At 36.9% G+C, this 25360-nt stretch overlaps 1 protein-coding gene across 2 annotated transcripts in view; it reads right to left on the bottom strand.

The window, feature by feature from the left end:
* RIMS1 (regulating synaptic membrane exocytosis 1) overlaps positions 1 to 25360 on the bottom strand; it is a 695579-nt gene that overhangs the window by 8786 nt on the left and 661433 nt on the right. For both annotated transcript variants that reach the window (XM_027852913.1, XM_027852914.1), the window contains 2 exons: positions 3639 to 3777; positions 53 to 165 (listed from right to left, as the gene is read on the bottom strand). In XM_027852913.1, the coding sequence (XP_027708714.1) occupies positions 53 to 165; positions 3639 to 3777 (252 nt within the window). The remainder of the gene's footprint in view (positions 1 to 52; positions 166 to 3638; positions 3778 to 25360) is intronic.

Genomic DNA, 25360 nt, shown 5'->3' with positions numbered 1-25360 from the left:
TCACTGATACATACACAAACGAAACAGTAGAGATCCCAGGGTTTACTCTTACCCATAGCAGGAGTTGCTAGTGTTTGTCTTCCAACAAGCTGAGCTGGTCCTAGTCCATCAAGGAAATCACTGAATTGACTGTCAGCTCCCAATCGGACCCCGGGAAATATTAGGCTGCAAGGATGGTGAAAAAATTTTAAAATAAAAACAAAGTAAAATAAAATAACTAGCTTTATTAGAACATATACACTGAACTTCTCTTATATGTAATTTACTAAAACATATATTAAACTTAAAACAATAGTTCCATAATTGTCCTTATCTACATACTTTCTCAGAATAATTTTTTCATGTAGTTTCCTAACATGGCAGCTGTTTTCAAATATTTGAAAGGCTATGTCAGGCATAATGGCACATGCTTGTGATCCTAGCTACTGGGGAAGCTGAGAGTGGTGGATCTTTTGAGCTTGGGAATTCTGAGCTATAGTTGTCTAAGCTGATCAGAAGTCATACTAAGATTGGCATCGGCATGGTGAACCTCTTGAAGCATAGACCACCAGGTTGTTCACAGAAGGATAAATCATACTAGTCAGAAATGGGGCATGGTCAAGGCTTCTGGGACTATAGGATTGGGTCCCCGGAGAAAATCAGGTCCATAAAATATGAGCATCAGTGGAATAAACTAGAGGCATTTAGCCTGGAGATGAGAATATTTAGGGGGAAAGGGGAACAATTGCAACTGTCTTCAAGTATTTGTATGGCTGTCATATACAAGAGAGATTTGTTCTGTCTCTGGAGAGCAGAACCAATGGGTAATGCAATGGTAGAAGTCTCAGTGAGGTTAAGAACTTCTCTCTGAAGTTTAGTTTCCCCTAGCCTTTTTTTTAAGTATTTAGGGGGCTGTCAAATGGAAGATCAATTCTCTTTTGCTGGAGAAGGCAGAATTAGGAACAATGCTTAGAATTCCTAAAGAGCAAAATTTAGGCTTAGTATCTGGATAGACTTACAAATGATTAGAGCTATCCAAAAGTTGAAGATGTTACTTTAGGGTCTGGTGGTAACCTCCTCCCTTCCCCTTTTTTGCAGGGTTTCTTAACCTGAGGTCTGTGAACTTATAACTCTGTATTTTATTTTGTGCACTCAAAGACATTATTCCAGAGAGGGCTTCACATGGGCTTCACAAGACCATCAAAGGGTCCCATGGTATAAAAAAGAATAACAATGCCTGCTAGAAGTTTCCAAGGGAAGACTGGATGTCCACTTTCTGGGGATGTTGTAGAGAGCATTCTCAACCAGGTATGGGGTGGACTGAATTCCCATCCATCTCTAGTTATCTCTGAGTTTTGTCATTCTGTTATATAGTTATAGTAGGGTTGGTTTCTAGGGATAAAAAAATCCCAACTTTGAAGCATAAATATAAGTTTTATATCTGAAAATTAACTGTTAGTGTCATTGCCAAAATGTTGATTGATTCTGTTCATGGCAATTTAATCCATCACTTGGGAATCTGTACTAGGGTAGAAAAAAATTAGGAGATGGGACATACTATTCCTATGGACACAGTTACTATATTTCACATATTAAATGTTCTGGGCATCTACAAATATAAGGATATTGACAACCATTTTTTAACATCAAACACAAGCATTCTTATTTTATTAAAAAGTTGCATGGAAATGTAAACTAAATAATATTGAGGTGTTTTTTTTAAAAAAATGAATCTGTGATTTCATTGGGAGAATTTCCCTCTATCAATTCAGGTCAGAATCTGACTTGTAACTAGTAGTTTTAGAAAGTTGCTTGGGTCATAGAGAGACCATGTGACTTGACAGGTCACACAGCCAGTGTAAGTCAAAAGCATTACTTGAACCAAGGTCTTCCTGACTTCAAGGTTAGATCTCAATCAACCCCTCAACAAGAATTTTTTCAATGCCTGCTATGTATCGGGCATTTATGCCAAGCACTGATGATGTTAAATTGGGAGTTACTTGAGGGCAGGATCTATCTTTTGTCTCTTTTTGTATCCCCAGTGCTTAGCACAGTGCTTGGCGCATGGCAGATGCTTAATAAATGTTTATCATATTGATTTGATGACATTATGCAAAATTCTCTAGACTGTATGTTACACCCTCCTTAAATATCCAGTTATAAATTACTCTTGAAAAATCAGCACAAAGTTATCATTTGGGTCATTAGCTTATTCATTCATTCATTTACTCATTTATTTATTTATCAATCTCTCTACCTATTTATTTGATGAAGCCTAGATCTGACACTTAGTAGCTGTGTTACTGAGGACAAGTTATATAATCTCTCTGAAGTTTAGTTTCCCCTTATTATAGAAGAGAATAATAAGACACCATGTGCCTCATGGAACTGTGGTGAGGAAAGAGTCTTATTAATCCTAAAGTGCTATAGACATATGAGTTATTATTGCCATCACAAATACAAAATACTTAATATATATTTTAAAACATAAACATATTTTCAGGAATACTTTTTAATGAAAGAGATTTGAACTCAAAATTCCTATTTCTTCCCAGACATATTTAATATTTATCACACTATTCTATACATTTTTCTCCCTCTCATTCAATAAACATTTCTTATAAGTGAAAGCTTAAGTATATTAATTTATATTTTCTTCTCTGAAGATGATATTAAATTGGAATGTTATGAATGCTGATAAATGAGCAATTATAAGTAGTCATACATGACTAATCCCCATGCTACTAAATGAGTTAGAACAATCACTTTGGGTTAAGCTTCTGGTTCTCAGAAAAAAAAATCTGATTTTAAAATAGACATCATGTCCTAGGAACAAGCAATTTTAGAATTGTGGGATGAATGGATAGATGTGGAGATTGGGAGGAAAAGGACTACATAAGCAGGCTTTTGTTTGTCCCTCATGATGAACCCCCACAAGTGCGTAGTGTGAAAGAAATATAAAATTTAGAGAAATTTTATCTTTATTTCTCAGAGAGAAGGAATGAGGCTTTGAGTAATTGAAACTGAAGCTGCCTCTGGCAGCAAACTGCCCACAGCCCCGGTTCTGGAATTACAAGGAGAAGGAGCCAAGGGAAAGAGGAAAGAGGGTTTCACACACACACACACACTCTCTCTCTCTCTCTCTCTCTCTCTCTCTCTGTCTCTGTCTCATGCTTTAGGCATTGGAAAAAGGACCAAACTAAGTTCCTTGCCTTGCTTGTTTCTCACTACATGTTTGATCTTAGGTTAATCAATTGAATTAACTGGACTTAAGTTTCCTCGTCTGTAAAATGATGGGGTTGGACTAGATAAAGGGATGTTCACATATGTTCTAGCTCTAGAATCTGTGATCTAATAAGGGTATTTATTAGATGATGTTTAACCTTTACCAAATCACATTCAGTAAAAACATTGTTTTTGAATCCCTCTATGTATTAGACATTTATATGGAATGGAAGATAATTTATATTCTTTCAGCATTTGATTCTTTGAAAAATGTTATGTATCCCAAATATTGTACTCATCATCAAATGGGGCAATATAATAGTTAATGCTATAGGCTAAAAAAACATGCCATGTATACTCATGGCTATCTGACCTTAATAATGACTCCAGTGGTAAGCATTTAAATGAATAAAGAATCTTCTCAAACTACTTACTTCCCTTCTGAGCTGTAACTGTTAATGCTGCCATCAGTAGACTCCCGACTTGGCTGTCGTACCATCTTCCTCATTTCTGCTGCCATGCCGGTTTCTGTGCTTCTCTGTATGGTGCTTTTCAACTTCTTGTGGCCAGATTCTATGAGAAAAAGAAAGAGAGAAAGAGAGACACATAGAGAGAGATAGAGAGAGAGAGAGAGACAGAGAGAGAGAGAGAGAGAGAGAGAGAGAGAGAGAGAGAGAGAGAGAGAGAAAGAGAGAGAGAGAGAGAGACTGTGAATTTCATCAGGAACCAATTGTTCTCTTGCACATTTATTTTTGAAAATATAAAAGTAAATTCTATACATCACTAAAAGGGAGTCAAGAAGGTATCACCCATACAGGAAATAATCTCCCTCAGCATAGCTCTTGGCTAAACTCTAAACCTCATCTGGTCTAAGGATAGCTTACAATTGCTAAGGGCCAAGTATTCTGTCAAAAGCCTTAATGAGTTTTCATTAATGAACCTACTTAATTATTGTTAATAATAATAACTCCAATGAAAAACTGGATTTGCTGTGTGATCCAGAATGTGGAAAGATGGTCAGCACTTCATAATAATAATATATGGCATTTTGGTGACACTTATGGCACTTATTATGGTGACTTCACTTTATGTGAAGCATTTATGCATGTTATTTCACTTGACCTTACAACAACTTTATGAGAAAAGCACTGTAAACATTATTTTCACCATTTTGATAATGAGGAAACAGAGGCTTAGATAAGTGAAATAAGCACCAAAAGTATGATTTGAAGACAAGTTTTCCTGATTTCTTGTCTAACACTCCAATTAACATATGATATTGCATTTCAAATAACCAGTATCGACACCCCCCCAAAAGGTGAGAATAGAACTGGATTATGATTTATGACCTTTAAATAGAAATAAGTCCTTTAAAGAAAGAGGCATCCAAAGCCTAAACTATTTTCCATCTTTGTTCCTTTTCTCCAAATAGCCATAAATCATTTTGAAGAACCATGGAATATCGATTCACCAGCTGTGGGTTATCACATTAAAATTATACAAGTCCAAAACAATCTCCTCATGCTTTTTTGGATTCTAATAAAAACACTGATTTTTCATAGTAATTAAGTGACATTTTGGCTCCAGGATATTATTTCCGAATGAAGCATAGATGTGACAGTACCATGAGCAAAACAAAAGGATTTGTTAAACAACAGACCATGACATATACATGTATATGTATATATTCATGTATTATCCCCTTTGTGTTTTTCCTTTTCTGTTTCTCTTCTTTTAGTAGACAGAATAAGATGCAATGGTAAATAAAAATGCTTTGTATATGCTAATGGTTCAATTCTCACAACATCTCAGTGAGGTGGGTGTCCAATAGCAACACATATGACAATATCTATGCCTATCAGATCTTAGGCAGAATGTATCAAAGGCAGCATATATTTCTTTTATTTGAAGCATAGAAGAGTAAAGTTTGGTGCAGTTTATACATTTCTCATTCAATGATAAAGTAAGTGAATAAAGAAATTCAAAACAGAACTAAGTTTTGATGCAATACATTAAACTTTCATGGTCTCTTATAGGGTTTTGCTCCTGGCCTTTACCTGTCCTCTTCAAGTTGATGTGGTTTTTGAAAGTGAGATGCTTAGAACATCACAAAGGAAGGAGGAAGGAAGGAGGGAAGGAAGGAAGGAGCATTTATGAACAGTTTACAATGCCAGGCACCATGCTAATGCTTTACAAATATCTCATTTGATCCTCATAACAAAGTCATGAGTTAGGTGCTACTATTATCTTTTATAGGTGAGAAAACTGAGATTAAGTGATTTACCTAGGGTCATACAACTAAGGCCGAACTTGAACTCAGGTCTTCTTGATTCTATGCACTGGGCCACCTGGCTTTCTCAGTTCAATTCTATTTCAAAAATTATTGCAGTGTCTCTTGTAAAATATTTATTATACTAGGATCCTGTCTGATATTCATACAGAGAGGTAGTACAGAGTGGTGAAATTTGATTTTTGACTTCATATTTTCATCATGAGTATGTGTATTCTTCTTGCACTTATATGTGTCCCCAAGTATAACACAAGCACACAAAGTTAGTAAAACATGCCTTGAACTTTATACAATAGGCATATTCTTGAAAACCTATGCAAATTGGATCTTTCTAAATTCATGATACTTTCTATAACCTTCCAGAGATGTTTTGTCTTCCTTTCAAATCACCAGACAGGTAACTCTATATATTAGCTTTAAATTTATCAGCCCCCTCCACCCACTCTAGGTACTTAAGTAGTTGATGTCTTATAAGCAACTACCTGAGAATATTAATTGAATCTGATGTATAAAGGGATGCTCTGGTATTTCTACTAATTTGTCACCAGCATGAAAACATAAGCTTTGTCTTAATTGCTTTCATATCCCTCATAGCAACTAGCATGTAATAAATACCCAAGAAATATTTGTTGAACAAATACATCTCTTTGCAAAGTAAATAATCTTAGCAAGTTTTAAAATCTGGATTTTCATGTGACTACTAACAACTTTGATTTTTTCTTTCTTCTGAAAACAAACACAGGTCTTCTGACTCTAAATTCATTGTTTATTCCATTAAAATAGGGCTGCTTCTTCAAAATTCAAATGAGGGAAGAGAACCTCTTGGGAAGAACCTCTTGCTATAAAAATTCAAGTAGAAACATTTTAAACTTATTTCTATCACAGGGCTTAGTTTTGCATTAAGATATTGCTTACATTAATATACAATGTTAAAGATGCAAGTATCCTTAGAGGTCATCTGGTCTAATCTCTTTATACCTTAGATGATGAAATGGGAGTCCAGAGGAGGAAAGTTAATTTCCTAATGTAATAGTACATTAATGGCAAAATGGAAATTGAAGACATGTCTTCTCTTGAGGGAAGGAATGGGCAGCTAGGTGGCACAGTGGACTGGCCTCAGACATTTTGTGTGGTCCTGGGCAAGATACTTAACTCTGTTTTCCTCAGTTTCCTCATCTGTAAAATGAGTTGGAGAAGGAAATGGCAAGCCATTTCAGTATAAATGGGGTCATGAAGAGTAGGACATGACAAATGACTCAACAAAAACAACTTCCCTTGAGACCATGGTTACTGGGAGCTTTGCTTTTTTTTTATAAGGCATGTCAGAAAACCAAGAATTTCCAGGGAAATGTCACAATGATGAAGGAAAAAGAAAGAAAATTGATTCTCTTAGGAAAAATACAAAGATTTGGGGCTTCTTTAGTCCTACTGTTAAGATTTTGTTGCTAGGCATCACCTTCTATGCATATAGACACATGTATGAATATTTTAATCCAATACAGTCTAATAACCATTTAACATGAGCTTAAAATATGCTATATCAATATTTCAGGATACAAAGACAAGAAAGGAAAGTTAGTCTCTGACCTTGAAAAGTTTGCATTCTATTAGGATTTAGATAAATTGGATGGAGACTTGCCATGTTTTTGTCAGTTTTAAGGGGGAAAGGAAGATAATAAATATTTATTAAGCACCCACTATGTGCCAGCAATTGTGCTAAGTACTTTACAAATGCTATCTCATTTGATCTTCACAACAACTCTGGGAGGTAGGTGTTATTATTATTATTTCTATTTTACAATTTAGTAATCTGAGGCAGACAGATATTAAGTCAATTCAGTAAAAATGATCAATCCAAACTTCTTAGGGTTCAATTAATTACAGATATGCTTACCTGTAAGTGAATCTGTAATCTTCTCTACATATAAAACAATAGATCTTTACAGTACTAAGTTGTTGTGGTTTGTCCTTTGTTCTGGAGAACCAATAACATCATGAAGGTGATGTCTTGACTTGGCAAGTGAATTGGATTTAAGTGATTTGGATTTGAATTTAAGGCCTGTGCAAAATCACTTGCCTCACTCTTTTTTCAGGAGCCATCTGGGTCCAGTGGCAAGATATAGATCAGAATGACTGGAGATGTCCCTGGATGCAGTGGGAAACCTTGACCTTTTTAAGCTAAAGCCTTTCTTAGGTCTTAGTTTGTCCATGGTAACACCAATTCACTGATTAACTCTTGGTAAGAAATGAGGCAAAAAATGGACCCTTTTACATAGTTAAAAAAAAAATCTAGGAGGGGAAGACCCTCAGGGTTTCTGGCCAAAATAGAAACAATTGCTATTTATGTTAACTCTGAGCCATCAAAACTCAAATAATGACCAAGTGAGTCTTGGGCTGGACCTGTTTTTTTTTTTAATTTTAAAAATTTTATTATTCTAACCCTTCCATTATGACACCACCACCAAGAATAATTTAAAAAATAGAAATAAAGTCCTCCCTATATACATGCACAATCCAGCAAAACAAATTTTCACCTTGGCCAAGTCTGAAAACACGTCTTTTGTTGCCTTTTCAATTCAACCCTCTGACAATAGGTGAGTGATATGTTTCATTTTCATTCTTTTAAACTCAGAACACATGATATTTTAAAAAAGATGAGTGAATTAGTGATTGAGAGGAGGAATAGGAGAAGAGAGCAAAGAAGTACTTGAGAACTAGGTTGAGAATTCAGTATAATAGAATGAAAAGTATGCTAGAGTTGTAGTAAGCAGGTAGTGAGGTTCAAATTCTGCCTTTGACACTTCTGGTTATTTGACTTTGGACATGTTTGCTTTGTAATTCTGAGCCTAGTTTTCTCATCTATAATATGCTGATAATACCCATAGTACTTAAACCACAGGGTTGCTCTGAGGGTCAAATGAGATAATGTACATAATTTTTTAAATCTTTTACAAACATTAAAGCATTATATAAATGTAAGTTAATATTGAGGAATATGAAAATATGAAATTAGGGATCTGTTGGGAATCATAAGATCAGAAATAACAAAAGTTTGTGAAAATTAGAGCATTGGAGTTTCCTTGAGTCTTCCTTTGCTCATTTTCCTTGAAAATGTTATACCATAACACCTTCTAGACATTTGATTAGCTTGACAAATGTGTAGAATAATCTGTCTATCCTTCCCTTGGCTCCAAATCCTACAGGAGTGATCAGGAATGAGTCCTTAGAACTGGAGTATGAGGAGATGGGGCAGCTTTATATTGTGAACAAATCCTTTGATCAAAATTGACTCCTTCCTTGGAAAAGGAAATTAATCCATATTGACCATGTTTTCCTGCTTCTTTGAAAGTCAAATTTTCTATTCAGCTATGGTCTTTTCATCAAGAATGCCTGAAAGTCCTCTATCACTGAATATCCTTTTTTTCCCCCGGAAGGATAATACTCAGTTTTGCTGGCAATTCTTGGTTGCAGTCCTAGTTCCTTTGACCTCTGGAATACCATATTCTAAGCCCTCTGATACCTTGATGTAGAAGCTGCTAAATCTTGTGTTACCCTGATTGTGTTTCCACAATGCTTGAATTGTTTCTTTCTGGTTGCTTGCAATATTTTCTCCTTGACCTGGAAACTCTAGAATTAAGCTATAATATTCCTAAGAGCTTTCCTTTGGGGATCTCAGATCCAAGCATGGGGAAAGCAAGAGAATCCTGCTTCAGCACCAGCAAAGAGATCCCTGCAATCCCGCTGTGATTAGCCACTTGATCCCTTCTCAGTCTGTGGGCCAAGAGCTCTGGAAGCAGCCACCGCCTTGCGGCTGTGCCAGCATGGGGGCCAGACTGAACTCCTCTCTCACCAAGGTCTGACAGACCTTTCCTACTGACTTTCTAAGTTGTCTTTGGTGTTTGTGGGTTTAGAAGTCTGGAAACCGCCACAGCCCCCCCCTTGATTCAGTCCCCTGAGGCCTGCTCCAGTTTTGCTGAGGTCTGGTTTTTGCCTATGCCACCCACTCTGAACTGCACTCCTCTCTCAGCCTGGTGCAATAGACCTTTCTAATCAACCATCCAGGTTGTCTTGGGCTAGAATTTCTTTCACTCTGTATTTTTGTGGGTTCTGCTGCTCTAGAATTTGTTTAGAGTCATTTTTAAAAGTATTTGGAGGGGTTTGGGGTAGAGCTCAAGCAAGTCACTGCTTTTACTCTGCCATCTTGGCTCCGTCCCCTTGCTGGACCTTTCGTTGGTCAATCAGTGAGAGTCAGAGTGATTTGGGTTTAAGGCAGGGTCAAGTAGCTCCATTTGAATCCCAATGGGCTTTATCAAAGCCTGGTTCTCCAGTCCGGTATTTCAGGAAATCATAAATGAAACAACATGGGGCAAAAGAGTTAATTATCCCAGTTTTTTTTAATGGTAAAATAAATAAGTGGGAAAGAGAAGAAATCTAGCCCATAAATTCCAAGATATCTTGTGAGGTTACAGTTATCAAAATTTATATTCCTTTGGGCAGAGCACCCACATAAGGGTATGATTCCCAAAGTGGACAGAGGGAAAGAAAAGAGAGGAGGGAGAGGAGGGAAGGAGTGAGAGAAAGGAAGGAAGGAAGGAAGGAAGGGAAGGAAGAAGGGAGGAAGGAAGGAAAGGAAAGAGGAAAGAAGGAAGGAAGGAAGAAAGAAGGGAAGGAAGGAAAGGAAGGAAGGAAAGGGTAGCATTGCCTAGTTGGAAATGACTAATTGGGTCCCAGTGGGGCAGCTACTACTACTCACAGATTGTTGTTTGCCCTTCATTCTGGAAGAGGACCAATGACAACAGGAAGGTGATGTCTCTACTTACAAGTGAATTGGATTTGTGAGGCAGGGCTGTGCAAGGTCACCAGCCTCACTCTCTCCTCCAAAGCCATCTGGGTCCAGTGGCAAGGAAAAATCAGGATGACTAGAAACAGCCCGGGATGCAGTAGGAGACCTTAGCCTTTTTAAGCTAAAGCTTTTCCCAGGTCTTAGTTTGTCTGAGGCAACACCCATTCAGTGATTAAGGATAGGTAAGAAATGAAGCAAAAATGGTTGCTTTTGCCTAGTCAAAAATAATCAATTTTGGAAGGGAGGGTGGGAGGCTGTGTGGCATAGTGAATAAAGTACTGTCTTAGAGCCCACAAGACTCAGGATTGAATCCAATTTCTGAATCTGGGTGACCTTGATCAATTGACAACCGCCCTCAGCATCAGTTTTTTTTTTTTCAATCTGTAAAATCAGGACACTTCTTGGCTTATTTTACAAGACTATTTTGAGGTATAGATAATAGATACCCAAAAATATACTAAAATGAGTTAATTCTAAATTTTAAATAATGGTTAAAAAAACCCTAAAATAAGCATTTGTGCTGAATTGTTTATATCTCAAAAGAGTCTACTAAGATAAATTATGAGATTTACTTAATTTTAGATTAAGTAAAATACAGCTTCTATTAAATTTGTTTGTATTATATCATAGTATCATAGATTCAGAGCAGAAAAGATCTTCAAATGTCATTCTATTCCAACTCTTTCATTTTACAGATGAGGAAAATGAGACCTACAGAGACTTAGTGACTTGCTTACATAAGCAGTAAGTGAAAAAGTAAAATTTAAACCCAGGTCCTTGGACTCTAAATTCAGTATTCTTCTCTCCTGTACTACACTTCAATACTTTGTTGACCTTGACTTCATCTCTGTGGTTTTCCTCCACTGACACAGATAATTTTTAATCCATTTTTATTCCAATCGGGGTCACTAAGGTGACTGGTGTTGAGGAAAAGAGCTTCTCATTACTTTGCAAGGATAGACCTTATGTGACAGAAAACCCATCACTGACCCTTACCAAGTCTTCCCAGCTTTGAAAGACAGAGTTTTTACTTGATTGGCATAACCTTTGAGAACTCGTGTCTACCTCAATTGCAATGGGTTATCAGAGTAGGATAGTAGATGAAACAAGGTACATTAACAATCACCTACTTCCTATGTGACCTTGGGCATTTAAGTTAACCCCTCTGGACTTCAGTTTCCTCCTCTTTAAAATGAAAGGATTAGTCTCAAAGGTCCCTTTGAGCCCTAAAACTATAATCCTACTAATGCTGGATTTGCTGTTAGAGAACCTGGTTTCAAATCCAAACTCTGGTACTTAATTACTTTTGTGACATTGGATGACAAAGCATTGAAAAACCTCTCTGTACATTAGTTTCCCCACCTATAAAACAGGAGAATTGGACTAGATTGTCTCCAAAGTCCCTCTTGACTCTCAATCTATGAACCCATGATCCTGCAAAAGACAATTATTCACATTTGATTGTATTTTTGTTAAAGTGAAACATTGTGTGATGGACAATATTTTATATTGAGTGAATAATTTGTAGAGTAAAATGTGTGCATGGCCCTTCATACAATTAACAGTTCAGAATGCTGATAACCTTTTGTCAGATGCAGGTAGGTTGTGATTTCAAAAAGACAGTGAAATAGAATGGTAGACTGAATGGGTTCACTGAAGAAGAAATGACAGGTAGAAGGACAGAGAACATCTTTGTACAGAATAAATTGGCTTTTATAAGAAAAAAGAATCCCTCTGATTTATTTAATGACCTTTCAATGAAGTGAAAAGCATCATGGCATTAGTGAGCATAGTTGACACTACGAAGCTTGTCAGAATTCTGTCAGGAGAAAAACAAGTTTGAGCCAATGAGAAGGAGAAAACATAAACAAACAAACATCCTTTACTGAATAGGTTGAGAAGGAGAAGATTTCATTACTGAAATAATAATATTAGCCAAATGCATACATACACATATATATGTATATGTGGGTATGTACACTTGCACATATGTTACTTATTTTTCCAAACTCCATCTACTTGCTAATTCTTAATTGTTTAGCATTATTTTATTTTGTTTACAATAAGATTCTCTCTCTTTTCTTAATCCAACAAGAAGTTTCCAGAGTTTGACTTTTGATATCTATACATAATACACTGGGAGTAGTATGGTACCGTGGAAAGATTACTAGGCATTAGAGTTCTTGCTTTCTTATTTATTATCTGTATGGTCATTGACAATTTACTTTCTGACCTTTGGTAAAACTGAAATCATCTTACTTGCATTGCCTGACTCACAAAGTTGTTGTGACAATAAGTAAAATGATATACGTCAAGTGATTTAAGAATTTTAAAATGCTATGCGTTGTTTCGTTGTTGTTATTGCTGTTGACTAGATCTATGATTTCATTGATGTAGGGAATTCCTGGTGAGATAACCCATTCTACCAATACAGATCACTAACTACTTTGCAACTTGGGGTTATAGAGAAAGGACTGGGTCACTAGGAGGTCAAAGTGATTTACCCAGGAACACACAGTGTCACAGATAGGATACGAACTCAGGGCTTATTGACTGTATAGTGGCTTTCTGTCCATTGTATAATGGATATGCATCTCAGGTTTTTGTTGTTATTATTATTACTACACATTTCTGAGGGTTCCATGTGGCCATACCTAATCAAGGCTAAGAAAAGAAAGTTTTCTTTTCTCTGCCAAATGGCACAACAGAAAAAATGGTTATAGTTTTACTGATGAAAATGACACTGAAGATGCGTCGCTGTCGACTTTGCCATGGTACCAAAAGGACCACTGGGCCTTTCCATCTGCCCTGAAGCTGAACCCACCTATATATGTTGTCTCAATTACTGGAATTTGAGTTCCTTGAGAAAAGGGATATATAAATATATATACACATATACATGTATGTATGCATGTATATATCAATATACATGTATGTGTATGTACATGTATATATGTGTGTATATATATCTCCCAGGATTTAGCACATAATAGTAAATGTTCAATAGTTTCATTTATTCATTAATTCATTCCTGCACTATTATTAAATATTTGTTACCTTCTCTCATCCAATGGTAGAAACCTGAAGGAGGTAAATCTTCTTGGATAAAATCTGGAAAATCTAGTTACAAATTATCTTAAACCTCAAAACAACAATAAAAGTTATGGGTAAAGTCAAAATTCATAATACTGAGCAACAGGTACCTTAATATTGATCTAAGTCAGAGGTTCCTAATCTTATTTGGCCTACTCGCCCTTGTCAAAAAAAAAATTACTCAGCACCTTCCTGGAAATCTACTTTCTTTAACACTTTAATATGTCTTTTTTAAAATTTGCATCATTTCAAAAATATAATTTTTTAATGACACATCTTACATTTAACAATTTATTATAAATTTGTGGGTTTTTTTCCTGAACTGAAATTTTGATGACACAATATTGCAACCTGTAATTGTATAGTATAGTATGGTAAATAGGACATTACACACACGTGTTCCTGCCCATGCATGCTAGACTTCCCGATAATGTGCGACACTCTTGCGGGCCAACACTTGCTTGTTAAGACCTGTTGGAGTACTTGACCACTGTTCAGTTATAACTTGGATTTTGTGTGTTTATTTGGAAAATAATGTAATCACTATGACTTAACTCTGTTACACAACAGATGAAACATGCACGAATGGTTTTTCAAAATTTTCTTATCTTCTTTCCTTATGCTTCCACTGCCCTCTTATTTTTATTCAATGCCCCTCAATGACACTGAGGCTACTACAGCCCCCCTGGATTGTTCCAGCATCCCCCAAGGGAGGCGTTATTGCTCACTTTGGGAACTTATGTTAATTGTCTGGGTTGACATATATACTTTCTTCTCAGAGGCAGAAAGGTGGACCAGAGAACAATAAGGATCTACCCATTTCAGAGATATGATTGAGATATACAATGTTATAGCAATTATACTTTTTATTTTTGAAAAGAAGACTGGATTTGTGATTTCATTAGTATAGGAAACTCCTGGTTGAGGAAAATTCCTTCTCACAGTGTAGATTGGCAATTTCTTTGTTTTAGAGAGTTGCTTCAGTGCACGCAAATGGTCAAGGTCAGATAGCTGGTATGCATCAGAGGGAGGATTGGAACCCAGGTCTTCTTGTCTTTGAGATCAGCTCACTCCCCATTGTGTCTCTGATTAGCAGAAACATTCCAGAGGGGTAAAACCAAAATAAGACAAAACGAACAAACAAAAAAACCCCACCCTTTACAAGAAAATATTGTCTCTTTATTCTTTATTTGGTTGATACCAAATATTCCCAGTGTTGTAGTTACCATTACAATCTGGAATTTTTATTAGATATAATAGTGCCACACTATTCATTATGGAAATGACAAAATAAATGTTCCTTTTGGTCCGTGCCAAGGTTATAAATATCATTCATTACACATCTGATAAGCTCAGTCTGTGAAAATGTTGCCAGCCTGGTATTTGAAAATAACCCCTCAGTGTTACCATTTTTTTTTGTTTTTTTTTGTTTTTTCTCCCTTGCCCTTGTTCACTTAACAGTTTCATCTTTGTGAATCTTGTGACAATGCTGTTTGCTCCCCATCATTTCCTACCTGCCCCCCCTTTTTTCCAAAAGAGAGAGAGAATTAAAATGAAGGAAACAAAGTTGCCCAGAAGCCTAAAGTATTGCAATACATAATATATTTTTATGAGATACAGAGAATGACCTTCACAGAAGATAGATGAATAAACTTAAAGAAAATACCACAAATATTTTCCAAGCCATTCTAAAGCCAGAGGTGCATATTATCTTTTTTTCCCCCTTTACCCACAAAAGTACTTTATTTTATTAGCATGTGCTTTAAGTTGCCAACAAATCCTACTCAGAAAATGTAGTTTGTCCTGGATGAACCTTCATATTTATGCTTTAGAAAAATTCCCTTTCTGTATTTTACCCTCAAGTAAGAAAACCCATTTATGAAATAAGATGAATCAACACTCCTCTAAGAAACTCTCTCTCATCTGTCCTCTTTGTTGTCTTCACTTAGCTATACATGTTATCTTTACCATAATACGGAGTTGTGCCGAAAATAACCTTGCTGTCTTCTCTCTTCTAGATGGAGATAATAAAAAGCCTCAGCAGGGAGAAAGGGACGATTTCAATCCATTTAGCAATTGGGACTCAAAGAGGATCCCACACAATATTAAAGTGAAAAAATTCACAGATCACTATGTAACATACAACACAAACTGGGTTTTCTATGTCTGTGAATGCCAAAGCACTCTGAGGGGGTAGACCTGGGTGGTAGTGGGGGGGGGGAGGGGGGAATTGGTGTGGGAGGAGGAGTAGACTTTGTTTAAGAATACTTGCAAATACTGACTTCCTCACTCCTGTCACTGTATTTAACAAGTTTGATATTTATAAAACAGACTTTGTGACCTGACTTGGTTGTTATTTTAACACTACAGTGACTGCTATTTATTTTGCTTTAAAGAAGGAAATTAAGTAGATGAAAGAAGGACATGGGAAGGAAGAAATCAACCTTTTAGTTATTTGAATGCCAGAATATATGTAGGCATGTATGCATGTATGCATGCATACATATACATGTATATACACATATACACACCTACATATATGCCATGAATGAAAACATGCTAAATAGCAATGGGCTTTGCAAGGCAGCCTTGTTTGAAAACTATCCTTAAGTTCATAGGATAATAAATTTGGAGCTAAAATGGGCCTTAGAGGTCATTAGGTATAATCCCTTCATGTTTACACATGAGGAAACTGAGGCCCTGAAGAGGTTAGGTGACTTGCTCTATGTCACACATGTAATAGATGTCAGAACCAAGATTTGAACCTGGGTCAATTAATTCTAAATCCAGGCCTCCATTCATTGCATTGAAGGTACATATATTTACACATTGATTAGTAATTATATATAATATATATTATATATATATATAAAGTTAATAAATAAGATTAAAAACTGGCTTACTTTTATTTGTTAGTTATATAAATATTTATCTTAAAGAAAAGAAATTTTAAAAATAAACTGTTTTGGGGGATCTAAGTTATTATTTTTGAATGATGGGTTTTAGATGAGCCTGGGTGAAATGACTTTATAGTATTTATTAAAGCCAACCCATTATTTTTTTTTTAATGTATAATACAAGTGGAAGGAAGAAGTAGGTGTTGCAGAGAGATAGAGCTTCAGCCTTGGAGTCAGGAGGACCTGAGTTCAAATCCACCCTCAGGCACTTGACACTTACTAGCTGTGTGACCCTGGGCAAGTCACTGAACCCCAATTGCCTCACCAAAAAGCAAAAAAACAAAAACAAACAAAAAAAAGTGAAAAAACATAGGATGAAATCTAGGAAAGAAAATGGTGTAGAGGTATTGGTTATATACACTTCTCCCACCCCCATAAAACTGCTTTGGCCTTGCTACTAATCCACATTTCCAACATTTCATTTTAAACTCAGTGAGGATTGTAACAGACAGAACCTTTCTTTAAGTGGCGACTACTGCATGACAACCCCAATGCATCGTGAAATTTAGATTACTACGAAGAGTGTTCTGTGCTAAAGAGTACATTGAATTTGGAGATAGGGGACCTGGGTTTGAATCTTGACTGCATTTGTTCTCTGCAAGACCATGGAGAAGTTACTTAAGTTTCTTTCTTCTATACGCCAAAGCTTCTCAACATCCTCATCAGATCTCTCCACCTACTTTCTGGTCTCATTGTTGTGTTTGTTCTTGAAGAGGGCCATGACATCAGGGAGATGCTGACAAGACTTGTAATTGACTTTGATTTGAGTGAGGAAGGGCTGTGCAAGGTTACCAGCCTCATTTTTCTTCCAGAGTCATCTGAGTCCAGTGGCCAGATATTCGTTACGATGACTGGAGATGGCCTAGGATGCAATGGGAGACCTTGACCCTTTTAAGTTAAGATCTTTTCAGGTTCTCACTTTGAGTGAGGTAAGGCTTATTTGGTGAATAGGACTCTTTAAGAAGTGAGTCAAGGGATGGCCCCTTTAATCAAAAAAACAAAAAACAAAACCAATCAAACTAGGAGAGGAAGACCCTCAGGGTTGCTGGCCAAAAGAGAAACAGTTACAGTTACTATTTACATTCACTCTGAGCCAGGAGGGCCCAAAACTATTAAGTGGTGCCTGGCCAAGGGACCTATTGTTGTTCAATCAGTGAGCTCCAAAGTGAATTGGGTTCTGGTCTCATAAGATGAAATAGAACTCTTGCTGGCTAAGACTACCTTCCACTGGGTTTTTAATCTCATCCTCTCCACCTCTGGGACCCAGCTCATTTATCATTTCTCTACCTCACCCATTTTTAGTTTTCCTTTTTTATTGACTCCTTCTCTTCTTTTAGCAAACATGTTCAGTTCTCTTATTCTGAAAACAAAACAAAACAAAACAAAACCAAAAACCAAATACAAACCCCAAACTCCTCCCTTTCATTTTCATTTGATGACTTTCTCAGGGCACCTTCTTATATTTTTCCTTCCCTCCACTAACAAACAACCCACTCATTCTTTAGCCTCCCATAGAAGCAGCTGTTGGTACAATGGATAGAGAGCTGGGTTTGGAGTCAGAAATATCTGAGTTCAAATTCAGCCTCAGATACTTACTAGCTATATGACCCGGGGAAAGTCATTTAATCTCTATTTATATCAGTTTCCTCAACTACAAATTGGGGATAATAATAGCATATACCTTTTCAGTGTTGTTGCAAGGATCAAACAGGGTTATATTAAAACAGCATTTAGCACAGTGCCTGGTACATAGTAAGCACTTTATAAATACTTATTCCCTTCCCTTCCTACCATCTGGGGTTCGGCAAAGTTTCCAACACTCTGTTAAACCTGCCCTCTCCGAGGTAATTTCCAAGAACCAATGACCTCTCTTGGAAATTCAATGTGTTTTCCCTCTCCAATCTTCATCTTCTTTAGCTTTTCTGCAGCATTTGACACAGTTGATTACCTCATCTTTCTAGATACTCTCCTTTTTTTGGCTTCCATATCGCTTTTTTTTTTTCTTGACTCATATCTTCTGTGTTTCTTCTTCACATCCCTAATTGATTCATCTTTCTTCTTCCTTACTTTAAATGTACGTCTCCCAGGACTCTGGCCTTGGCTTTCTCTACTTCTTTTTATAGTATCTCCCTTGGTGATATTATCATCTACTTCTGTGACTTTTACTTTCACTGCTATGACTTCTAAGTCTATATCAAATCCAAAATCCCTGAGACCCAGTCATGCATTTCTAATTCCAGTCTTGCATGTCCATCTGCTACCTCTTCAAACTCAACTTGTCAAAAACCAGACTCAGCATCTTTGCCAACATCTTCTTCCTAATGTCCCCTCAGATTCAGACCAATTGAGATAGCAATTGAGAGGGCTGACACATCAGGGTAGGTTGGCCATTAGGTGAAAAATTCTTTGGCCATAGCAACCCATGAAACAAAGGGGAAAAAGGTACACATACTTAGGAGTGCATATGCACCTCATTTGATGAATGTGGGACCTTATTAGAGGTGGCACAGTGAATAGTGAGTTGGGCCTGGGGCCAGGAATACTTGAGCTCAAATCCAGTCTCAGATACTTATTATGAGACCATGGGTCAGTCATTTAACCTCTGTCTGTCTCAGTTTCCTTAACTGTAAAATGAGGATGATAATAACACCTACCTCTGAGGGTTGGTGTGAGGATCAAATGGGACCATTTGTAAAGCACTTAGCACAGTGCTTGGTACATAGGTAGTTAATAAAGGCTTGTTCCTCCTCCTTTTTAATTCAGTAGAAAATAAATATTTCTCTAGCCTAAAGTCTATTTCGTACTAAATTGAAGGAAGGAAAAATTTTAATACTTAATCAAACTTCTCAGGAAACAATGTCTCCCACTAACTTTCTTTTCCTACTTTCCCTTAACAACATTCTATTACGTATAAAAAAGGATGCTAATGAAAGCTAGGGTCTCAGAAGATGTATTAATGGTGGTAACCAGACTTAGAACCAGAATACCCTCTGCCTAGTTAAAGTCATTGTCAATCCTTATGTCCTGAAGGGACAGGATAATGACCGGAAAGAAGAGTCTTAGATTACTTTATTTGGACAAGCTGGACCATGTCAAGAATACTATACAAATATGATTTCAAAGTGACTTGTGTTAGAGAAATATCTGAGGACATGAGAACACTGGCAGTTAGAACATTCCTTTCTCTAAACAGAATAATGATTTAGATTAATCTAAAATGAGAAAAAATACTTCTGGTAGGCTTGTGCCTGTAACATAAAGTCCAATATTAATTTTTCTTCTTTTCTCAACGAGTATAGTTTTTGAGGATCAACTGACTTAACATGTTGCAAAACTGAAGTACTACATAAAGTCAGTCAGTTAAGAGCCTTCTTTGAGCTAGGCTAGCTATCCAAACTTCACAGAACAAATTCCCTTAATAAAAGTATTTATTCTGTAAAGTTTGGATTCATTCAAAAGGCCGAACTTGAGGACCTAGAGCACCACATGTGGCCTTGAGGCAGCAGGTTCCCCACCCCTGAACCAGGCCCTGTGTTAAGCCCTGAGGATAAAAAGAAAGGCAAAAGACAGTTCCTGCCCTCAAGAATCTCACAAGAATCTAATGTTCAAATATATGCAAACATACTATATACAGAATAAATAGGAAATAATCAACAGAGGGAAGTCACCAGAAATAAGAGAAGATAGGGATGTGAAGTACGCCAACAAAATCAAGAGACTGAGATGTGGCCAGTGTCATTGGGTCAGAGAGTACTTGGGGGTGGGAAGGGTGTAAGAAGACTGGAAAGGTAGAAAAGGTGCAGGTTATGAAGGACCTCACGGGTCGAACAGATGATTTTCTATCTGATCCTGGAATTTAAGCATGGGAGTCATTATTATTATGACTATCATTCTTTGAAAAGCTACCTCACAACATCTCCAATATAAAAGTAAGGAATAGAGAACTGGACACTGGAAAATTTAGGGTAGTTTATGATACTCAAAGTAAGGATATTTGAGATAATTTCTCTTTTGTATTCTGTCTTGTTCTAGATAAGCTGAGTGGTACTTTTCCCATAGGACTTGACTGAAGAAGAATAGTTAAATGGATAGCATATCATGTCTAAGCTCCATTCCTATTTCTGACTGATCTGTCAAGTGTCACTTGGGAATTTATTTGCCTCCCTCTGACATGGATTTACTTATCTCCAAAATTATAGCTAATGTTAAATCTCTCCCATGAGGATGTCATGAGAATCCCTGAAATAACAGTGGCATGGATTCTCATCTCGCTGGAGAAAGGTAGCGTGTAACTTTCTCTAGACTGCTATGGAATGGAAGCTAAAGGAGCAAAAGGTCTGAGGAAAGGTTTTATTGGCTGTGATGATTGAGAGCTGCCCTGCACAACATGCTTTTCTGGTAGAAACTAGGAGAGACATTTCAAATAAAGTACTAATTAACTGAGGAGATTCCAGAGACCTCCTTACATAACCAAAGAAATACAGAAGGAAGATAAAGGAATAGCAGCATAGACGGGTGATAGAGAACACTGAAAAGACTGTGATTTTTAATCATAGAATATAAAGTCCTTGAAATCAGGAACTCTTCCCACTTCTGACTTTATCTTTTCAGCTCCTCACACAGTGCTTTATACATAGTAGGTGATTAATAAGTGCATATTGAATAATGCAGTTAAACTCAATGTCTTTAGAAATATTTACTAGTCTTTAGAAATAACATTTACTTGGACTTTAAGGTTTGCAAAGCCCATTGCAAATATTAACTCATTTTATCCTCACAAGAACCCTGGGAAGTGGATGCTATTATTATCCCATTTTTCATATGAGGAAACTGAGACAGAGGTTAAGTGATTCACCCAGATCATTCAGTTAAGTATTTGAGGCCAGACTTCAGGTTTAGAACTTTACCCACTCTACCATCTGGCTTTCTGTCTTTTCAGAAAAATGAACTAGAAATAAAAACATACCAGATGCAATAAAAACTAAAGAAAATGAGGAGTGGGTAGAGATGTTATTAAAGATTATTATTTAGAGAAATGATTTATTCAAATAATTTTTTTTGCTTTTTGGTGAGGCAATTGGGGTTAAGTGACTTGCCCAGGGTCACACAGCTAGTAAGTGTCAAGTGTCTTAGGTCGGATTTGAACTCAGGTCCTCCTGACTCCAAGGCTGGAGCTCTATCCACTGCACCACTTAGCTGCCCCCTATTCAAATAATTTTACTCAGGTTACTCATATACTATGGAAATAAATGAATTGGCTGAAATATCAAGGACATAATGATTTGATAGAATATATGGAGAATGAGGGAAATGCCTCATTTGGATTACATAATAAGACCAGGCTTGTTTAAACCTAGACAGCCAGCAAATGGCAAGATTATGACTATTACATGAGTCTCCTGACTCCCAGTCATGGTATACCCATTATGGCATACCAGCACTAACTATATAAGCAAAAGGTGAGCTAGATAATGTGAAAATCACATCCTTGTGAACTTCATACATGTATGAAAAACACCCATGGGAAAAATAATGAAATGAATTTCCATAACTTGAGGAAAACAGGACACTGACTAGGTAATAAGCTACAGGGTTTTGTAAAACATGATATTGCTACACAAATTAAATTATATGAGAGAGATAGAACTAAGAGCTTGAAGAGAAGTTAGAGATGGAATCTATTTCTCCTTTAGGAGAGTTGTTGATTCTGTTTGGCTCTTCAGAATAAATAACTGTGGAAATATGGACAGAAGATATTAGGGAGGTTAGATTACAAATACTGAAAACACTATACTACATTAGCAAACAGTTGCTTTCTTAAAGGAAGATAACTAATAGTTACTAATCAACCAGAGGGGTAGCTAAGTAGTGCAGGAGACAGACAGATAGCCCTGGAGTCAGGAACACCTGAGTTCAAATACAGGTTCAGATACTTACTAGCTGTGTGACCCTGGGCATAAAGTCACTTACCCTGTTTGCCTCATTTCCTCATCTGTAAAATAAGCTGGAGAAGGAAATGGCAAACCATTCCAGTGTCTTTACCAAGAAAACCCTAAATGGGGTCATGGAGAGTAGGACATGACTGAAACAACTCAACAACAACCAGCCAGATGTCTCATCATGGCAGAAATAATCTTATGAAGAGACTTAGCATGACAACTTCAGCAACCCCAAATGGGTTAAGCACCCACTAGAGAATTAAGATCAATTTAAAATCAAAATGCCCACATGGAAATTTAGTCATGTGAAAATGAGTTAGGGTGCTTTTCTCTTTGACCATGTACATATTAAAATAGAAAAAGGGCATCAGGTCAGAGATGGAAGAGTCCCTACAGATCTTTAAGATTTACATTCTTATTCTATGTATAAGAAAATGGAGTCCCAGAGAGGTGGCCAGCCCAGGCTTGTTTAAACCTAGACGGCCAGCAAATGGCAGGATTACGAGTATTACATGAGTCTCCTGATGCCCAGTCCAGTGGTGTTTCTCCAAACAAAACTGCCATTTTCATTAATGTGGGTGATTCTTTTTTTTTTAAAGGCCATTCTAGTTATGTAAGCAGGCCTTTATGCCAGCACACCTTGGCATTGGGAGAAACACATTACACTCCATTTATTCACATGAACTGGCCTGGACTAACCTCTCTTGACCCCAATGTTCTCTTGCTACAGTGAACTGTTATAAAATGAGTGATGCTACCTAAGTACAGCCTTGCACAACATCACCAAAATAATTAGGAGGCAATAGGAATCTTGAGTCAGACCCACTCACTGCTGGTCAAACATACTGCAGACAAATCCTAGCAACACCTCTGGTATATCCAGTCTCTTTAGAAACAATGGGATTTTGTTTTCAAATGCAGTTATCATGTGTTGCAGTACAAGAGACTAGCTGTTTCTTGAAATTTCAAACATATATATTTATACATCCATATATACACATATATGTATATGTACATGTATATATATTTACATGTGTATATATGTTTATACATACATACATACAAAGAAAAGTCTGTATGCCACACTGTACACATGATAGGCTGCTTTCTATACAAAATAAATGAGGAATCAATTAAGGAAAAAGGGAAAGGAAGAGAAAGGAAAAGAAGGAAACTGTATTTTCTCTTCTTTGCTTCCTGTATCAGGGGAAGAGATGTCTTTCTTCCTTTCTCCCAGTGCCCTCAGTTCCATCTACTTCCTTCTATTTTAATAATAATAGCTAGTATTTATATAACACTTTAAGGTTTTACAAATATTATTTCATGACAACTTTGCAAGGTAGATGCTATTACAGAGATGAAGAAACTGAATCATACAGAGTTTCATAGATAAAAAATTTCTGAAGCTAGATTTGAACTCAAGTCTTCCTGACTCCAGGTCCACTGTTCTGTATACTCCTCTATCTACTGTGCTATCTACCTGCTTCTAAAGGCTTGGGTTTCTAAATTATCCACTTTCTCTGTAACATCAGTTCAATATCCTCTCTGTCTCTTTTTCTCTCTCTCTCTCTAAAGAGGTTAAAATCTCTAAAAACACACAGCAAAATAGTTTCTCTTAAAAAAAAAAAACACCTTTCTGTTTAATTCCAAGGTCTGGTTCCTCTCCTCCCTTTAATGTTGAACTTGGAATTAGTGGTTTATCTTTGCTTCACCAATCATTCTCTCTGCAACCCCCTTAAGTTTGGTTTTTATGCCACATCCTTTTTCTGTCCCACTAATATTGCTTACCAGTCACCCATGAGTTAGGGCAGCTGGGTGGTACAGTGGATAGAGCACTGATCTTGGAGCAGGAGGACTCATCTTCGTGAGTTCAAATCTGTTCTCAGATACTTCCTATCTATATGATCTGGGCAAGTGACTTAACCCTGCTTGCCTCAGTTTCCTCATGTGTAAAATGAGCTAGAGAAGTAAATGGCAAACCACTCCAGTACCTTTGCCAAGAAAACCCCAAATGGGGTAACAAAGAATTGGGTGGGACTGGAAATGACTGAACAGCAACAAAAACCAAGAGTTTCTCAACTTTTTGTTGATAGAACTATTTTTCTTCTTCCTGAAGTTTTGACAGCGTTGGGGGAATGTTGATAGTAAAGTCTGTAAACAAAATGGGAGGGGTGAGGAAGAGGGTGCTATCAGGAGTCCATTTCTTCCCTTCTTGGAATCTGATGAAAACTCTGGAGAGCAGGGGATGATAGATCTTAAAGCTTTACTAGATAAGGTGGGGAGATCATGAGATCACAGAATCATAGATTTAGAGCTGGAAGGAACCTCAGAGGCCATTGTTCTCCCAGGGACAAAGGAATTAAGTGACTTGTCCAAGGTCACACAGTAAGTAATGGAGGTGGTATTTGAATCCTCACCTCCCTCACTCCAGAGGTAATGGTCTATCCAACATGTCAGTGGTGTTAAACTCAGAGAGAAACAAATCCTTGCAACTGCATATTGACTTAGAAAACTACAAATTATCTATATTATATTGTATTTTTATTTTTTTGTTAAACATTTCCCAATTAATATTTTAATCTGGGCTGCACTTGTGAGTATTGGGGGTCACCTGTGGCCTGGAGCAATGAGTTTGACTCCTCCACATTACACTACCCTACTTCTCTACTTATAGGTCCAGTTCTGCTTGTTGGGTACTTTTCGTCTTACTTCTCTCACCATGTCTTTGTCTTCTTTAAAAGCTCATCTTTCTCCCACTTTTTCACTGAAAAGACCATTAGATAAGGTTTCAGAGGACCTTGGTTCAAATTTCATCCTTTCTATTTGCTACTCGGGTAATCTTTAGCAAACCTTTTAAATATCTCTTGCCACAGCTGTTTATTTGTTAAAAGAGGGGCTAGACCTTTTCACTCTAAATCTATGATCCCATGATTCTCCATATCTCTAACCCCCTGCTTAGCATAAACACTGGTTGCCTGAATGTCACTTGCAATTCAACATGTGTAAAACTGATTTTGTCATTTCTCTCCACCCT

Source organism: Vombatus ursinus, unplaced genomic scaffold (genome assembly GCF_900497805.2).
Source record: "Vombatus ursinus unplaced genomic scaffold, bare-nosed wombat genome assembly UNPS02009835.1, whole genome shotgun sequence".
NCBI classification, from domain to species: domain Eukaryota; kingdom Metazoa; phylum Chordata; class Mammalia; order Diprotodontia; family Vombatidae; genus Vombatus; species Vombatus ursinus.
The sequence above is the reverse complement of the archived record's forward strand: the minus strand, read 5'-3'. Positions and strand labels throughout refer to the sequence as shown.